General features: G+C 38.1%; 1 protein-coding gene across 1 annotated transcript; it reads left to right on the top strand.

Moving 5' to 3' along the window:
* The first annotated feature begins 1,221 nt into the window (after positions 1–1,221).
* On the top strand, positions 1,222–13,625 carry LOC128996572 (serine-rich adhesin for platelets-like). Its single transcript, XM_054421967.1, has 7 exons — positions 1,222–1,608; positions 2,471–2,677; positions 4,331–4,424; positions 6,621–6,905; positions 8,633–9,011; positions 9,748–9,938; positions 11,102–13,625. The coding sequence occupies exons 1-7, from the start codon at positions 1,512–1,514 to the stop codon at positions 13,623–13,625; spliced, it is 3,777 nt and encodes a 1,258-aa protein (XP_054277942.1). The 5' UTR covers positions 1,222–1,511.
* The last annotated feature ends 450 nt before the right edge of the window (positions 13,626–14,075 follow it).

Below are 14,075 nucleotides of genomic sequence, written 5' to 3'. Positions count from 1 at the left end.
TGTAAATCGCTTTAACATAGACTACGTTTTTAGCACGGACTGTATTATTATTATTATTATTATTGACTTACTGGGATTTTTTATCTACAGACACTGCAAACATTGTAGTTTTTTACCTATCGGCATAAGTATAAATTATTTGACCTTCCGGCACTGTTGACTTTCTGCAACGCGACCACCTGGAACATCACCAAGAGGAAGGAAACAGAACAGAAATCGACACATTGGAAAAACTAGCACTTTTTGTACACAGAGTAGAGACTAAAGTAGATACGGAACTTGCCGGATGCAGTGAGGGCCGCCGGAATTTTACCCCTAGAGCGGAGCTGACGTCATTGTGGCGTAGTAACCTTAGCGCCCTCAAGTTTGTTCGAGTGGCATATTTTACTCCCGTTGATATGGAAGTCTAATGGAAATAAACAGAGTGAGATAAATTAGATGACAGTAGCAATAAAAGCCGGAATTGAATTTTACCCTCTGTCCATATAACTAGGGGTTTAGACAACTGTCGATGTACGGTTCGGATATTTTACCCCCTGTTCAGACGTAGACATTTGTGAGAATCATTAATTTTGTACAATGTGTGTATTTTTAGAGAAAGACCTTTTAAAAGTTTCCACAACACCGTGAAAACGGACGTCCAATTTAACCTTTAATTTATTCAACTAATGTTGTGTGACTCAAAGTTCGCGGGGGGAGGGGGGCAAAACTCTGCTACCTCATATCAGAGGTCTACCCCTACCAGGGAACTTTGATAGACAAACTCATGAGTTTCCCAGTCTTATACAAAACTGATTCACACCCCCTACCGGTTATCAAAACTCAAGTACAGTACTATTTGTACGCAGTACCGGTAGCCTACCTCCAGTTTCCCAGCCTGGATACTTATTTTTTATTTCATTTACAGCTACAAACTATTGAATTTGCGATTAATTAAATCAGATTGTTCGAGTCACAACTCACAAGGCTATTAATACCATTTCGTTATGGATTCACTTTTGGTATATATTCAATGGTTACAGTAAACAATTCTTTTAAAACAAATTTGCTAATGTAGTATAACGGCAATACAGAAGCTAGCTTCTTATAATCAGCGCGTGGCACATTACTATCTTCCTATTATACTCTATCCATCTGAAGCATAATTCCGCCAAAAATAATCATATGTCTAACTAAAGTCAAAGTCTAAAACTCTCCCTTATGGAAGAACGGTCGCTTTTCTGCTTTGTTTATTTAAAAAAGTGTCATTTCACGGGGGTTTAACGTTAGATAATGCGCCCACGACGTTAACATTGCTTTTAAATCCTACATTTTTAATAAATATTGTTAAGTTTTAACTCCCTTTTTTGAGCAAATTTTACCCGTAAACAGATATGTTTTGAAATGGGTACGGTAACTTATTTGAGTTCAAGCTTGTAGGAATTTGTCAGTTTTGTTGTCGTGTTAAAACATTTTATGAATATTGTATTTCATGGTATCATAAAAATCATTATTCTTAGCGTACAAATAAAATGGAACGTTCTTCTGTTTTGAGAGAAAATCGGCAAAGGCCCAGAGCACCACCATCCCCATTGATGTTTGAGTCAGATGAAGACCCGGAAGAAGAAGGTAGGCCTAAGCCTAGAACCATGATGATACGATTTTGTGATCTAAAAAGATCAAAATTAATATCTACTTGGGTAAACCCAATTCGTTTATACATAAATGTCGTACAAGTTATGGTATGAAAATAATAATGTACCGTATAGGCTAGATTTAAGCAGCAATAATAAGAAAAGATTTAAGCTGCAATAATAATGAATAGATTTAAGCTGCAATATGCCTAACAGTAGATTTAAGATGCATTACATCCCAACCTTATCTTTTAAAGATGAAGTAACCATCCCTTAGGGCCTAGACTTGAAAACCTAAATTAACTTAGGCTAGGTCTATCCTAATCTTAGGCCTACACAGCCTAACATATCGTGTCCTCTGAAAGTTGATAGGCTACTCAGGGTAGGCCTGGATCTTTAGGCCCAAACTCCTTATTGTTTATTTTCTGCCTAACTTAATGTTAGGTATTGTTTTATGATTCCCTATTTGAAAATACAAGGCTAACATAAGATAACAATGAGCTAAGTTTAAGCAGGACAACACAATAAGAAGTTAGTTGTGTAAGTTTATAGCTTACACAATGAGAGTCAGTGAGAGAGCATAGACTATGCAAAATACTAGGCTAACTTATTTTTATACTAGGCATAGTTAAGTTATTTTTCAGTTTCTCCAGTATTTTAACTAAGTTAGGCCAAAACAAAAAAAGAGCTATCATAAACTAACAAATTGGTCCATTATTAGGTTTAACTTACCTAAACCTTAGGCCTACCTCCCTAATCTAACCTAACGGAACTTGAAAACACTTCAAGGAAAGGTGGGTTCAAGGAAAGGTTCCTTCAAAGGTGAGTTAAATTTCATTTCATGAATCTTGTTTCAGACTTGGCAAACAACAGTAACAAAGAGAATGCAGAGGAGAGCGTTGTCGAGCTTAACAAAGAGGAAAAAATTTTAAAAGGTTTTCAAACAGTGTTGATGGGGATTCCTCCTCCTCCGGCTTTCACTGTACCACAGCTCGATTGCCGGGAAATCCTCAAGCTATGGAGGGAAAACCAGTCCTTCAGAGTTACATTGTCTCCTGAAAAACGTAAGTTTTACACAAATCATTGTTTTTTATGTGCACTTGCGCCACTGGTATTTTGGGGGAGGGGAGGAATTTTTCAGATAACTGCCATAATGAATGTATAAGTTAATTTTGTAAAAGCAGCCCAAAAAAGTGTTTTTAAGTAGTTATCTATTAACACCAACAACATTTTGCTATGTGTAAATAGGATTACATATAATAGTGGGAAAAACGTACCTTATCAGACAATCCCTTACCATGCACATCGTACCTTAACATGTACGACAGTGTTGAATTTTAATTGCTACTTGTTTTGGCGGTTCTTTTACTCCATCATCGTCAGGCTTACAAAAGGATCCACTTCTAGAGGTGTCGTCACAATACGTTACAAATATTTAATACAAAATACGGAACAATTACAGAGGCCTATCAAATCACCCGTGTGCATTGCCACGGACAGGACTGGAAGTAGACTGAATCAGGTTATGACGAAATGAAAAACTCAATTAATTATGAATCCCATTATATTTTAAAAACTCGTCCGTCACTACAATAGTCCAAAATCAGCAGTTGATAACGCAGACAACAATCCATAGTCTACGTTGGTCCGTCATAACCTGATTCAGTTTACTTTGCAATTTACACACGTGAATTGATAGGCTTATCTGTAATCGTTTTGTGTTTTGTGTTAAATCTTTGTAACATATTCTGACAAAACTTCCAGAAGGGGATTCTTTTCTAAGCCTGACGATGGTGGAGTTAAAGAACTGTCGAAACATGTAGCAAGTAAAATTCAACACTACCTACGGTAGGCCTAACTACATGATAAGGGTTGCCTGACAAGGTACGTTTTTACTATTATTAGTCATAATATGCAATCCTGGGGCTATCAAAACGAATTATAAGATAACTTTGTTGCAAAAACATCGTGTTGGTGGTAGTTAAGGTATTGCGGGTATTTTGCCTGGCGATTTTTGTAGAAGGCAGCCTGTGAGTGTCGAGCAACCCCTCCTAATCCACCCTATTTCATGACTGTTATTAATAGCCTAATTTTATGTCTAATTTTGAAACAAAATACTGTTTGCAAAAGTATTATTCATACCCATAAAGTTGCTTGAATTTTTAAGCCCTGGAAAAATGTTCGCTACCTAATAGCACTGTGTTAGAGTAGAGTAATGGACCGAGTAGGCCTATATTTTTTAACGTTTTGAAGACATTGTCTATTGCAATAGGGGCCTACTGAGAACATGTTGGCTCTGACAATACAGATTCTGAACTGTAAATTGAAAAAGTTCAAATTTCTCCATTAAATAGATATAATTTTGTATTATTAAATGACGTGTCCTACTAAACATTTCATTTTTATTGTCCGCAAGTTTGTTTTTCTTTACCTCAACCTTACTAAATTCTTGGAAATTTTTGTTTTATGTGGTAATGGAAATTACCAAGTTAATTGGCAGGGGGGAGGTTTAAATAGCCTATAGAGGGCAGAATAAAATGGGGGGAACTGCTCCTCTGACTTTGAGAGGGGGTTGGGGGGGGGGAATAGGGCCTCTGGCTTTAGGGGCATGATCACCTCTGATTTCAATGTCTTTTTTGTATGAAACTAATTTTAATGAAGGCTAAGGCTGTCATTTGGTTTGATCAGTTTTCAAAATAGGTATTTATAATTTTCAGGTGAAAACAACACAAGTATGTGCAAGCAGGAAGAAAATGTAGCAAAAGCTACAAAATGGCCAGAAACCTTACAACTTGATTATTGGGATGTATAGTAAGTAGAATATCCTACAATTAAATACAGATTAGTAGGGTACAGAGGAAATACACTAATAGTACAGTGCGCTTTCAGCTTTGGTATTTGATGCCGGAAATATATTTGTGACGAGCAAGGAAGAGCCAAAAATGACCAATGTGGAAAATTCTTATCGCACAGTGCGCAGGGTTTTCCTCCATAGCGAGTGGAGGCTAGTATTAGCAGCTAGTTGATTAGCGCTAGTAAATTCGCTCCGTGTAAACGATCTACTAGCGTAAAAATATACTAGCGCGCTAGCATTTTACTAGCTGCTAGTCGTTTTGAACATGTTTGATAATACTAGCGCTAATAAGTGGAGGGGGTGGTCACGTGACCACTAGCGCTAGCGAACTAGCGCGGTACTAGCGGGGTATTTGCACTTCTGCTAGTGCTAATAGCCACTCGCCACTCGCCAGTGATAGTGCATCAGTCGTCGTTTGTCTGACAAGTAGAAGTGTTTGTTGTGGTAACAGGTTTTGTGGTAACAGGCACACGAAATAAGTATTGTGAAGAAAGAAATGAATCTCCTGTTGCCAAATACCTCAGAGTTATTTGAAGTTTAGTTTTTGGCGTTATAGCCTCTCTCGTAACTGTATCATTTTTCTTAATCAGTGGAATGATTAGTTCCAACAGTTCTTCAAACGTTAAAGCATTCATTCTCAAAAACTTGAAGTACTCTGTAGGGTCTTCCAATGCCAGTTCTCTTAAAAGAGTATTGGACGCACAAAGAAGTTCTCGCCTCCTAATCCACTTTCGAACACACACAGATCGTCTCTTTTTATTAAGTTCATGTTCACACAACTCCTGTACACCAATTCTTAAAATTTGTTTAAAAATATTTCGATTTAAGGGAACAAAAGACATTTTGCGCTAAACTGAAATGACTATTGGGACTAATGAACACTTCACTTCTACATGACTAACGCTAATAATAAGCGCTAATAACTAGCCACGTGTAGATGGGAATTTTCGCGCTAGTGTGCCCAGCTAGTGCTAGCAGCGAATACTAGCTGCTAGTTAACTAGCTACGTGTACACGGGGCTTTAAAAGGGGTAATATGACTCACCAAAAGTCCAAGCGGGATGAAACCAGTCCTGGACCAAGAAACACTAGAGAGTAGAGGCGACACATGTGCGGAAGCTGTGGATGGATGGCGGATGACAACGTCTCGGGAAGAGGGTAGCCAATTTATAGATTGTGTAGAGAAGAGGGAAGTGTGCACACTTTATTGGGGAACACTTTATGTGCATTATTTTAGGGTAGTTCTTGAGGGTTGTGGCTCTATCACATAGATAAAATCAATTGGTGATTGGCGGGATTTGAACCCGGGACCTAGGGCACTGAAGGCCCACACTCTACCTTACTTCGCATCTTTCTATCATCATCACGAATAGTAGTACTTTAGTGCTAGATTAATGAGAACGATTATTTTTGTTTAACATCATCTGAACTGTTGTATTGAGTAAGTGAAATAGCGCTCCTATTAAGAGCAACCCCCCTTAACGCGTTATTGTGGCTGTAACGTCCTTGTTGAGAAAAAATAGGTGACAGTAATAATAGTATTATTTCACCTATTACTGAAAAGCTAGGGAAGGTTCTTAACTTTTATTGCAAAAAAACTGTGTTCCCCATCTTTATTCTGTAATGGCTATTCTACGGTCTGGGCGTAAACTAGGCTCTCCATCTTCTCCGATTCTTCCATAGTTCTCCTTCACCATCTACCCTCTCATTCCCCCTTTGATATCGTCACTATACGTGATTCAATTCCCTTGATATCACGGACGATTAATATCAAACATTAGAAATGACAAAATAAATTTTAACAAATACTAGGTACCTTCTTTATTTTATTCAACAAAACAACACACTGAAACTATTATTTGTTTTCAACCAAAAACAATTGAGGAAACATATGATTGTTTATTTATTAATCATGAAACAGTCTTTGGGAAAACTTAATATAGAAATATCTATTGAGGGTTTTCTTTATAGATATTAATCATCGTACGTCACCTTCTCCATCTCTTGAATTCTTCTTACATATATTTGTATAATAACAATTTGTTACTAATTTTAGAATACAAGATCAAATCATTTAAAATTTAAATAAAATAAATTTTCTTATTTCCTACAACTTAGATTTACCAAATTTATAACCACTTATTTTCTTTTCAGCTACAACAAGAGTTCAGCAAGTGAAGAGCTGGAACGTCTGAGTATTCGGTACAAAGAGAGGTACGTGGGAGTTGAAACGTCGTCCTGTGTCAATGCTCTGTTCGCTAAGAGTCCGCTGTGCACTGCCAGCGCTCGCAAAAGAGCGCGCCATCGAGCGTGGGGTCACAGTCCAGGTCGGCGACTCAGCCATCTGGCGCGCCGGCGCAAGGCGTTCTCATCAGCCAATCTGTGCAGTGTCGCCGGCAACAAGAATCCGGACAAGAAGATGATAATGGTGGAAATTAAGTAAGTCTAGTTAGTAAAAGCTTTAAAACATCTTTGAAAATATTGATTAGATTTTAAGAAGCTTGTCTTTGAATTGATAAGGTAGGTAGGCTAGTTAATACTAAGACTAACTTTGTGTTCTTTATTAAATCCACCCCTATTCGAAGCAGCTTCCTACTCCTATCAGGACCATTAGTATTCAAAAACGTTTTGAAAGAAAATCGATGTTTACTGCCAAGTAATTGGCTAGAACACTAGATGATAAAGTAAGGAATAGAACTTCGTCTCAGATTTTACATAGCTAGTAGTTTAATTGTTTCAATTTTATCTGGGTCAGGTATCATTTCCTCCTTACAAAATATGACTCCACATGGCCTATTTCACTAGGGAAGAACAGTACAAGAAATTGTTTAAGTTGAACTTTACATTAAAGTACAATTGTTTACAGTAAAATTGACATTTGACACTTTAAAAAAAAAAAAAAAAAAAAAAATTAAGATAGTATATGATCAATATTTTTATTTATATTTATCAATATTTATCTTGATCACAAAAGTGGAAATACAAAATTTTTCTTGACCTATTACAAAAAATTAAGTACAGGGTGCGGCAAAAAAACCGACCTATTTTCTGTAGAGCACTGTTCAGCGACAGGTCGTCCGAGAGTGGTGGGAGTAGGCTCGTTGGAATGTAATGCCATTTTTTGTAGTCATAGAGCAGTGGTCGCCTGAGCTAGTGCGGTTGTTATGGAGTTTTTATAAAATAGTGAACTCATTCTTGCTACTCAGCGGCAGTTTCATGCATTCTTTCAATTAAGGCAACATGGAGGAGTTCCGTTCTGTAGCACAATAATGCGGTGGGTTACTTACATTAGAACAACGGCTTCTGGGTTGAAAAGGAAGATGACGGGGCTTCCAAAGTCAGATCGGACGCCAGACAACAAACATTCAATAGAGTTCGTGCTGCTGTGGAAAACAGTCCTCGTAGGCCAGCCTGAAAACAAGCGGCTGCCTTGAACATGTCTGACCGCTCAGTTATACGAATCTTGAGGTTAATATTCATCCCTAAGGAATAGATTTATAATCTGTATAATTTGATAATCATCCATACAGATAATCACGATGGAACCTCTCTATGTCGACCTAATTGAATAAAAGTACGGAACTGCCACTGAGTTGCAATGACTAAATCATAACTTTTTAAAAACGACTCGATAACAACCGCACGTAGCTCATAACGACCACTGCTCTATGACTACAAAAAATGGCATTGTATAAGCTTTCCAACGAGCGTACTCCCACCACCCTCAGACGACCTGTCGCTGCAGAAAATGGTTAGGTTTTTTTGCCGCACCCTGTATAAAACTGTTTGTCTGTGTAAAACTGTTTTATGAAATAGGCCTACAACAGAGTCTTTCAAAATAATGTCGAACTTTAAATTATCTGACTGACATTTAATTTTGTAGGGAATATTTAAATAGTCATGGCATGATAATTTTCTTCATATTTAATCAAGCTGTCTTCCTAAAAAAATTGTAACAATCAGGCCCACATAAATTAGAAACAAATACATGTAGACCTATGTGGCCTAAACGTTTTCAAACTTACATACACTATACCTAGTCATAGTAATTCAAAATACACAATAGTTGAATTTAGCCATGAGTCTTACAAAAATAGCGTAAATTTGGAATGAATCATTCTATTCTTTTACAACTAATCATAATCTTTTCTAATTTCTTGTTAAAGGAAACTTGGCAACCGGCAGAAGAAAAAGGGATCAGTGAAGAAGACGAAACCGACGCCAAAGAAGAAGAGTGAAACCCAGTCAAGCAATTATAAAAGGGCTCTGTTCCAAAGTCCAGATCAGGATCCGACGTCCAAAACTCCAAACACTCATTGCGTCCAGAGATCCAAGCGGAATTTGTTTGCCGAGAGTAGTGAGAAAAAGAACCAGTTTGGCAAACGAGAGAGGCCGATGCCGAAGAGGGTGAGTCCTCGTAAGCGGGTTAACAGGAGCTTGTCGTTCCAAGAGAGTTTGCAACCTTCCGCCCCTCCTCGAGTGCCTCCGCCTAAACCACCTCCTACGGCCAATCAGCCGCAACCTCTGAGCGGAACCCATAAGCAGGTCAGTCTCGTCTGTAATTATTTTAGTGGTTTACCTTGCTTTAACCATAAGACTTTGACATGTGTGCTAAGATTTCTAAAAGGCATTCTTTTGAAACCAAGCCCGAGTATAGCTTGAGGCAAATGAATGCGTTTCCTACAATCTCCATGCGAGTGCTAGTGTGCTTATAGCTGCACTTGTAATGTTTGGCTGTAATAAATTATATTAAAGTTGAACATCCTAACACTTTAAGAGCTTGACTAAGACTACACAGTCTGTAGCTGTAAATTTTTTCTGAAATATGGGGACAATCACAAGAATTAAACTGTACTTTTTACAGGGTTGAGGGTTGTGCCATTTTGTTTGGGGTTAAAAAATACTAACAAAATACTAAATTGAAATCAAAATTGTTAGTCGGTTTTGTGAAAATCTGTTTTTTGCCTTTTTATGGGGTAAATGGGAAATTACACAATTAAAAATCAAAATAAACAATAAATTTAAAAAACCTGGACATACTATGGATTTGTAGTAGGTATACTACCGTATTCTCACATACAAAATTTCATAAAAATCCTTCCAAACACATAAAATGTATCAAACCCATTTTTTTTGTGCTGGGAGACCCAAAAATAGATATTTCCAACCAAAACTCCCTCGAAAATTTTTACATAAACAATGTATGCCCTACTCTCCTTGTACTATGTATAGGGGGGGGGGGGGAGGGAGTAAAAAGTCATGACTCTTTGTTGTTCAACAGAAGATGCTGTGGGCTGCCACCAACGCCCTGCGAGAGGAGGGGATCAGGATGAGCCACGAGTTATTCCGTCCGTGCATGACCGTGCTGTTCCGTACATGCCACAGGTTGTGGCTCACGAGGTTTGGCGCAGACCTGCATGACGGAGAGGGTAGCACCAGCGAGCGCATGTTGGCTCTGGCTAAACAGTTCAGGTAAAATTAAGCTGCGGCTCTGGCTGTTTTGGTTTTCTCTGGTTTTTTTTTTTGACCACGGGCTTAAAAACCTATCCTCAAAGGTCACATTGTACGTTTTTGTAGGGAAAGTGGGCAAGTCTTATTTCAGTGCAGAAAGTTCACGCCCCCACCATCCATAAACTCACGAAACTCATAAAGAGTTTAGTGGTAGCTTTTGAGATTTTCTTGCTTAATTTTTACTCACCATATTTCCTTAAAACAAACTTTGGTTAACTTCAAAAATTCCAGAGAGGCCTAATGAAAACACAGGATGACATAAATCTTTTATATGTACTACAAAATTTACTTTATTGAATTTTTAACTTAAATTGAAACTCTTTTTATCGCCAAGACATGAAGATATGGGAACAAATGTTGCTGAATTCCTTGGAAACGATTACGTTATGACCGAGAACCCCACAACCCTGGTGTTAACAAGATCGTGGGGGAAGTTCATCAGTGTTTGCTATCAAAACAACTTAGTTTAGTTAGCCTATGCTGGCTTTCTGCGGGCTGTAAAACCTCTGCTCGTTGGCTGGAAAGCCCTGATCTAGACCATTCATATTTTACACTTCTTGTAAGTGCAAACTTGCCGACTAAGCAAAATTCTATTCCCCTGGTTGGATTTTCACTTAAATATTTTTTAAGCATGTCAGATTCATTCCCTATTTAAATCACATCAGGTTTAATGTTATTTATTATCACCATAATGTCTATAACATATATATGAATTTGAACGGATGATGTTTTTGGCCTCTGGCACAGAAAACGTACTACTATAACCCAGAATGCCAACCGCATGGTAAAAAGCATTAAGTGTTTTGAGAGAGCTTTGCCTGTCAATCGTAGGCAGCGCCACCAGCGTTGCTATGCTATTGCATGGCAACGCTGGTGGCGCTGCCTACGGATTGACAGGCAAAGCTTCCTCAAACCACTTAATGTTTTTTACCATGCGGTTGGCATTCTGGGTTATAGTAGTACGTTTTCTGTGCCTCTGGGGACATCAAACCAAAATATAAATCGGATCGTGGGTTATGTCTTACCATGAGACCTACGATGATAGCTTTTTTCCCTAAATGGGAAATTCCCTCAAAATCTGTTCACAAACAGATAATTACTAACGTAAAAAATGTTGATTTCAGCTCTTACACTGTCCGAGAGATCGGTTCAGACCCAACTTCAGAACACATGGCGCTCGTCTACAACAACAGCTTGAAGATGGCAGAGACAATTTTCAACCAACCCAGCAGCAGTGGAGTCAGTAAGGTGTCTAAAAATATAAGCAGTGATTTGAATGTTAATAGTAAAACTACCAAACTATATATGAAAGAAATTGACACTGATAAGCCTGTGTTAGGGAGTAATAGAATAGCTAACGTAGAAATGAACAATAAAGTAGTCGACAGAGCAGATTCATCGGTAAAAGCAAAAGCTAAGAGTAAAACAAGGACTCCAAGTAAAAGTGATAGTGCAAGAGAGAATGCTTCAAGAGAAGTGTCTAATCTGCAAGTTTGTAATGCACAAACTATAGTGAAAAACACCCCGTCCAAAGTCATCTGCAGAGATTCACCTAGAAGCTCGCCTAGATTTGCCAAAAGACTGTTAGGTGATGCAAAAGTAAAAAATGCAGTTTGTAATGCTTTATTTCGTACTGAGAGCAAGGATCATCCGGAAACTACTACAGAAAGTGGTGTACAAAATTATTTGACATCTCCTAAGGATGAAAAACCTGAGTCAGGCCTTTCAAGTCAATTGAGTTCCCAAAGAGAAACTCCCTTGAAAAGTGCACTAACAGCCAGAGGAACTCCTAAAAGGACTTGTACAATACGTGAGTTAAGTGTTTCTAATTCCATTGCCAGTGTTAGTTCATCGCCTATAACTCAACATGATGCAAAACAAACTCTTATACAAGCGGAAGAATCATGTAGATTGAAAGTGGTTGTACCAAGGCTTAATTTAGAAGAAGGTAATACGGGTTTGTGTGGGATTAGCAGACAATGTCCTGTAGTGAACAAAGGCAGTCCAGCAGAAAAAGAACAATATACTCGACAAGATACGCAAACTCCCTCGAAAAAGGTTAGTTTTAGAACAGTATCACCACTTAAAAGTTGCCAAGTTAACCTTATAAAACATTCTAGTGAAGCAAACACTAACAATGTTCCCTCACCTAGTGGTGGTCAGAACGGATCTGAAGCTAACTCTAGCTCAAGTTCAGTTTTGGAAACTACCACTGCTTCATCTTTTGCTAGTTACCAGATTACTGAGTCTTCAGGAGGACGACGAATCACTAGGAGCGTATCAACTGATACTAAAGTAATTGGCAATAAACCAATACATCATCTCTTTTCACCCCCAACAACACAAACGGCTAAGTTGTATAGTAATAAACTATCGAGTGAGAAACTTGCAAAAAAGGTTGATAGCAATGACCCGTTAATTAGTCCAGAAGCACATAATACCCTACAAAATGGCAGTGATGGTGAACACTTGATGAGTTTAGGACCACGCCTAAAAAGAAGAGTCTCAAATGGGTTAAAAACCAAAATTTCTCAGGACTCTGAACCAGGTGCAGAAGTCAAAGTTCATGTAGAGAATCAGGTTGAGCAAACAGATTCTGTTGATTTACAACCTTCCCAGCGTAGTCTTAGATCTACCAAATCACCAAAGAAGAAGACAACTTGTAGACAGATTTCTCAGGATGCTGAGTCCACAGGTTCTGCAAGCTCTAGTCAAAGTAAAGCGGAACACAGTGAACCCTTACCAGACTCGCCAGAATTTTTATCACCACAGACCCGATCAAGAAAAGCAAAATCAACCAAAAGTGTTTCCTCTAATGATAGTCAAGCAAAACTCACCCCAAATAAATCAAAGAATGTAACAAATACTGTATCTCCTGGAATTCAATTAACAAAAGCCATTTCGAACCGAAGGGCCAGTGTACTTTCGAGCGAATCTAGTTCCTTCAAAGACACTCCGGATAAATCTGTTTTCTCCGAAGAGTATTCTGCAGACACTGAAAACTCTAGTGGAACTCCAATTTCAGGCAAATTGTATAGTGTGAAATCTAATTTTTCTGTAAAGACTGATGGAGAGAATGAAACAAACAAGGAAAACAAGATTAAAGAGCAAATTTGTGGTGATAAAAGCGTTGAAAGGCAAACTAGTCATAGGCAGTTACTATCTGTCGAGAACACGCCGGTGAATCAGGTTGTGGCGGAGGAACCTGTCAATCGGATGCTGCAATTGTACAGACTTTCTACAAGTGGGGGAGATGATGAGAAACTATTACCAAACATCGTGTGTCTAGAACCACCGAAGTTAGAGCCTCACTGGGCAGCTGATGAAGGGGAAGTAGAAGATTCTACATCACCTCCGTCACTCGCTCCGCATTGGGAACAAGAAAGTTGCAGTGGTACAAGCACTTCTTTGCCAGAGTCCATAATGGAACATTGGCATCAACTGTCTGCCAAAGTAGCTGGACAGTCTACAGACAAAGTTATGTTTGACTTTGAAGACACATCGTACGAAATCACCTTTCCATCTGCCAATGAAGATTCAAGAGCTTCTTCCATATGTGCTCCTTTTGATTGCCCTTTTGTCATCGATGACTCAAAAAGTGGGTTCCACAATGTCTTCAGAAGAAGCAGTACTGAATCGAGTAACTAGTTACAATGTATATTTGAACATATTTGTTAGTAGACTTAGGCTAGTGATAATTTTGTACTATAGGCGATTTTATTTATTTTTTACGGGATTTAGGTGATTTTAGATTAGTTATTTATATGCTTAGAATTTTACTCACATTGAGTTAAGATTGTTGACTGACAATTGCCGATGTGCAATTAGTCTAGAAAATGTAATGGCCTACTTTATAGATAAAACACATTCAGTTGTAAGTTTATCATCCTTTCGTGTCAGCTGAAGACAATATTGATGTTGATTTTGTCTGTTTCATATAGAGGGTGTGTTTTCAATACCTATTTAAAAACTAGTTTAATCACTTAAAATGACCTTCTTATAAACAATAGCTTCATGTAGTTTTACAATCAAACAGTAAAAAAAATCAAATCTACCGTGCCTTATAATAAGGAAAAGAATAACATATAGTAGACACAA

This window comes from Macrosteles quadrilineatus, unplaced genomic scaffold (genome assembly GCF_028750875.1).
Source record: "Macrosteles quadrilineatus isolate MER2022 unplaced genomic scaffold, UCM_ALF_1.0 Scaffold_6__1_contigs__length_79288215, whole genome shotgun sequence".
Classification (NCBI taxonomy): domain Eukaryota; kingdom Metazoa; phylum Arthropoda; class Insecta; order Hemiptera; family Cicadellidae; genus Macrosteles; species Macrosteles quadrilineatus.
This window is presented reverse-complemented; position numbering and strand designations above follow the sequence as displayed.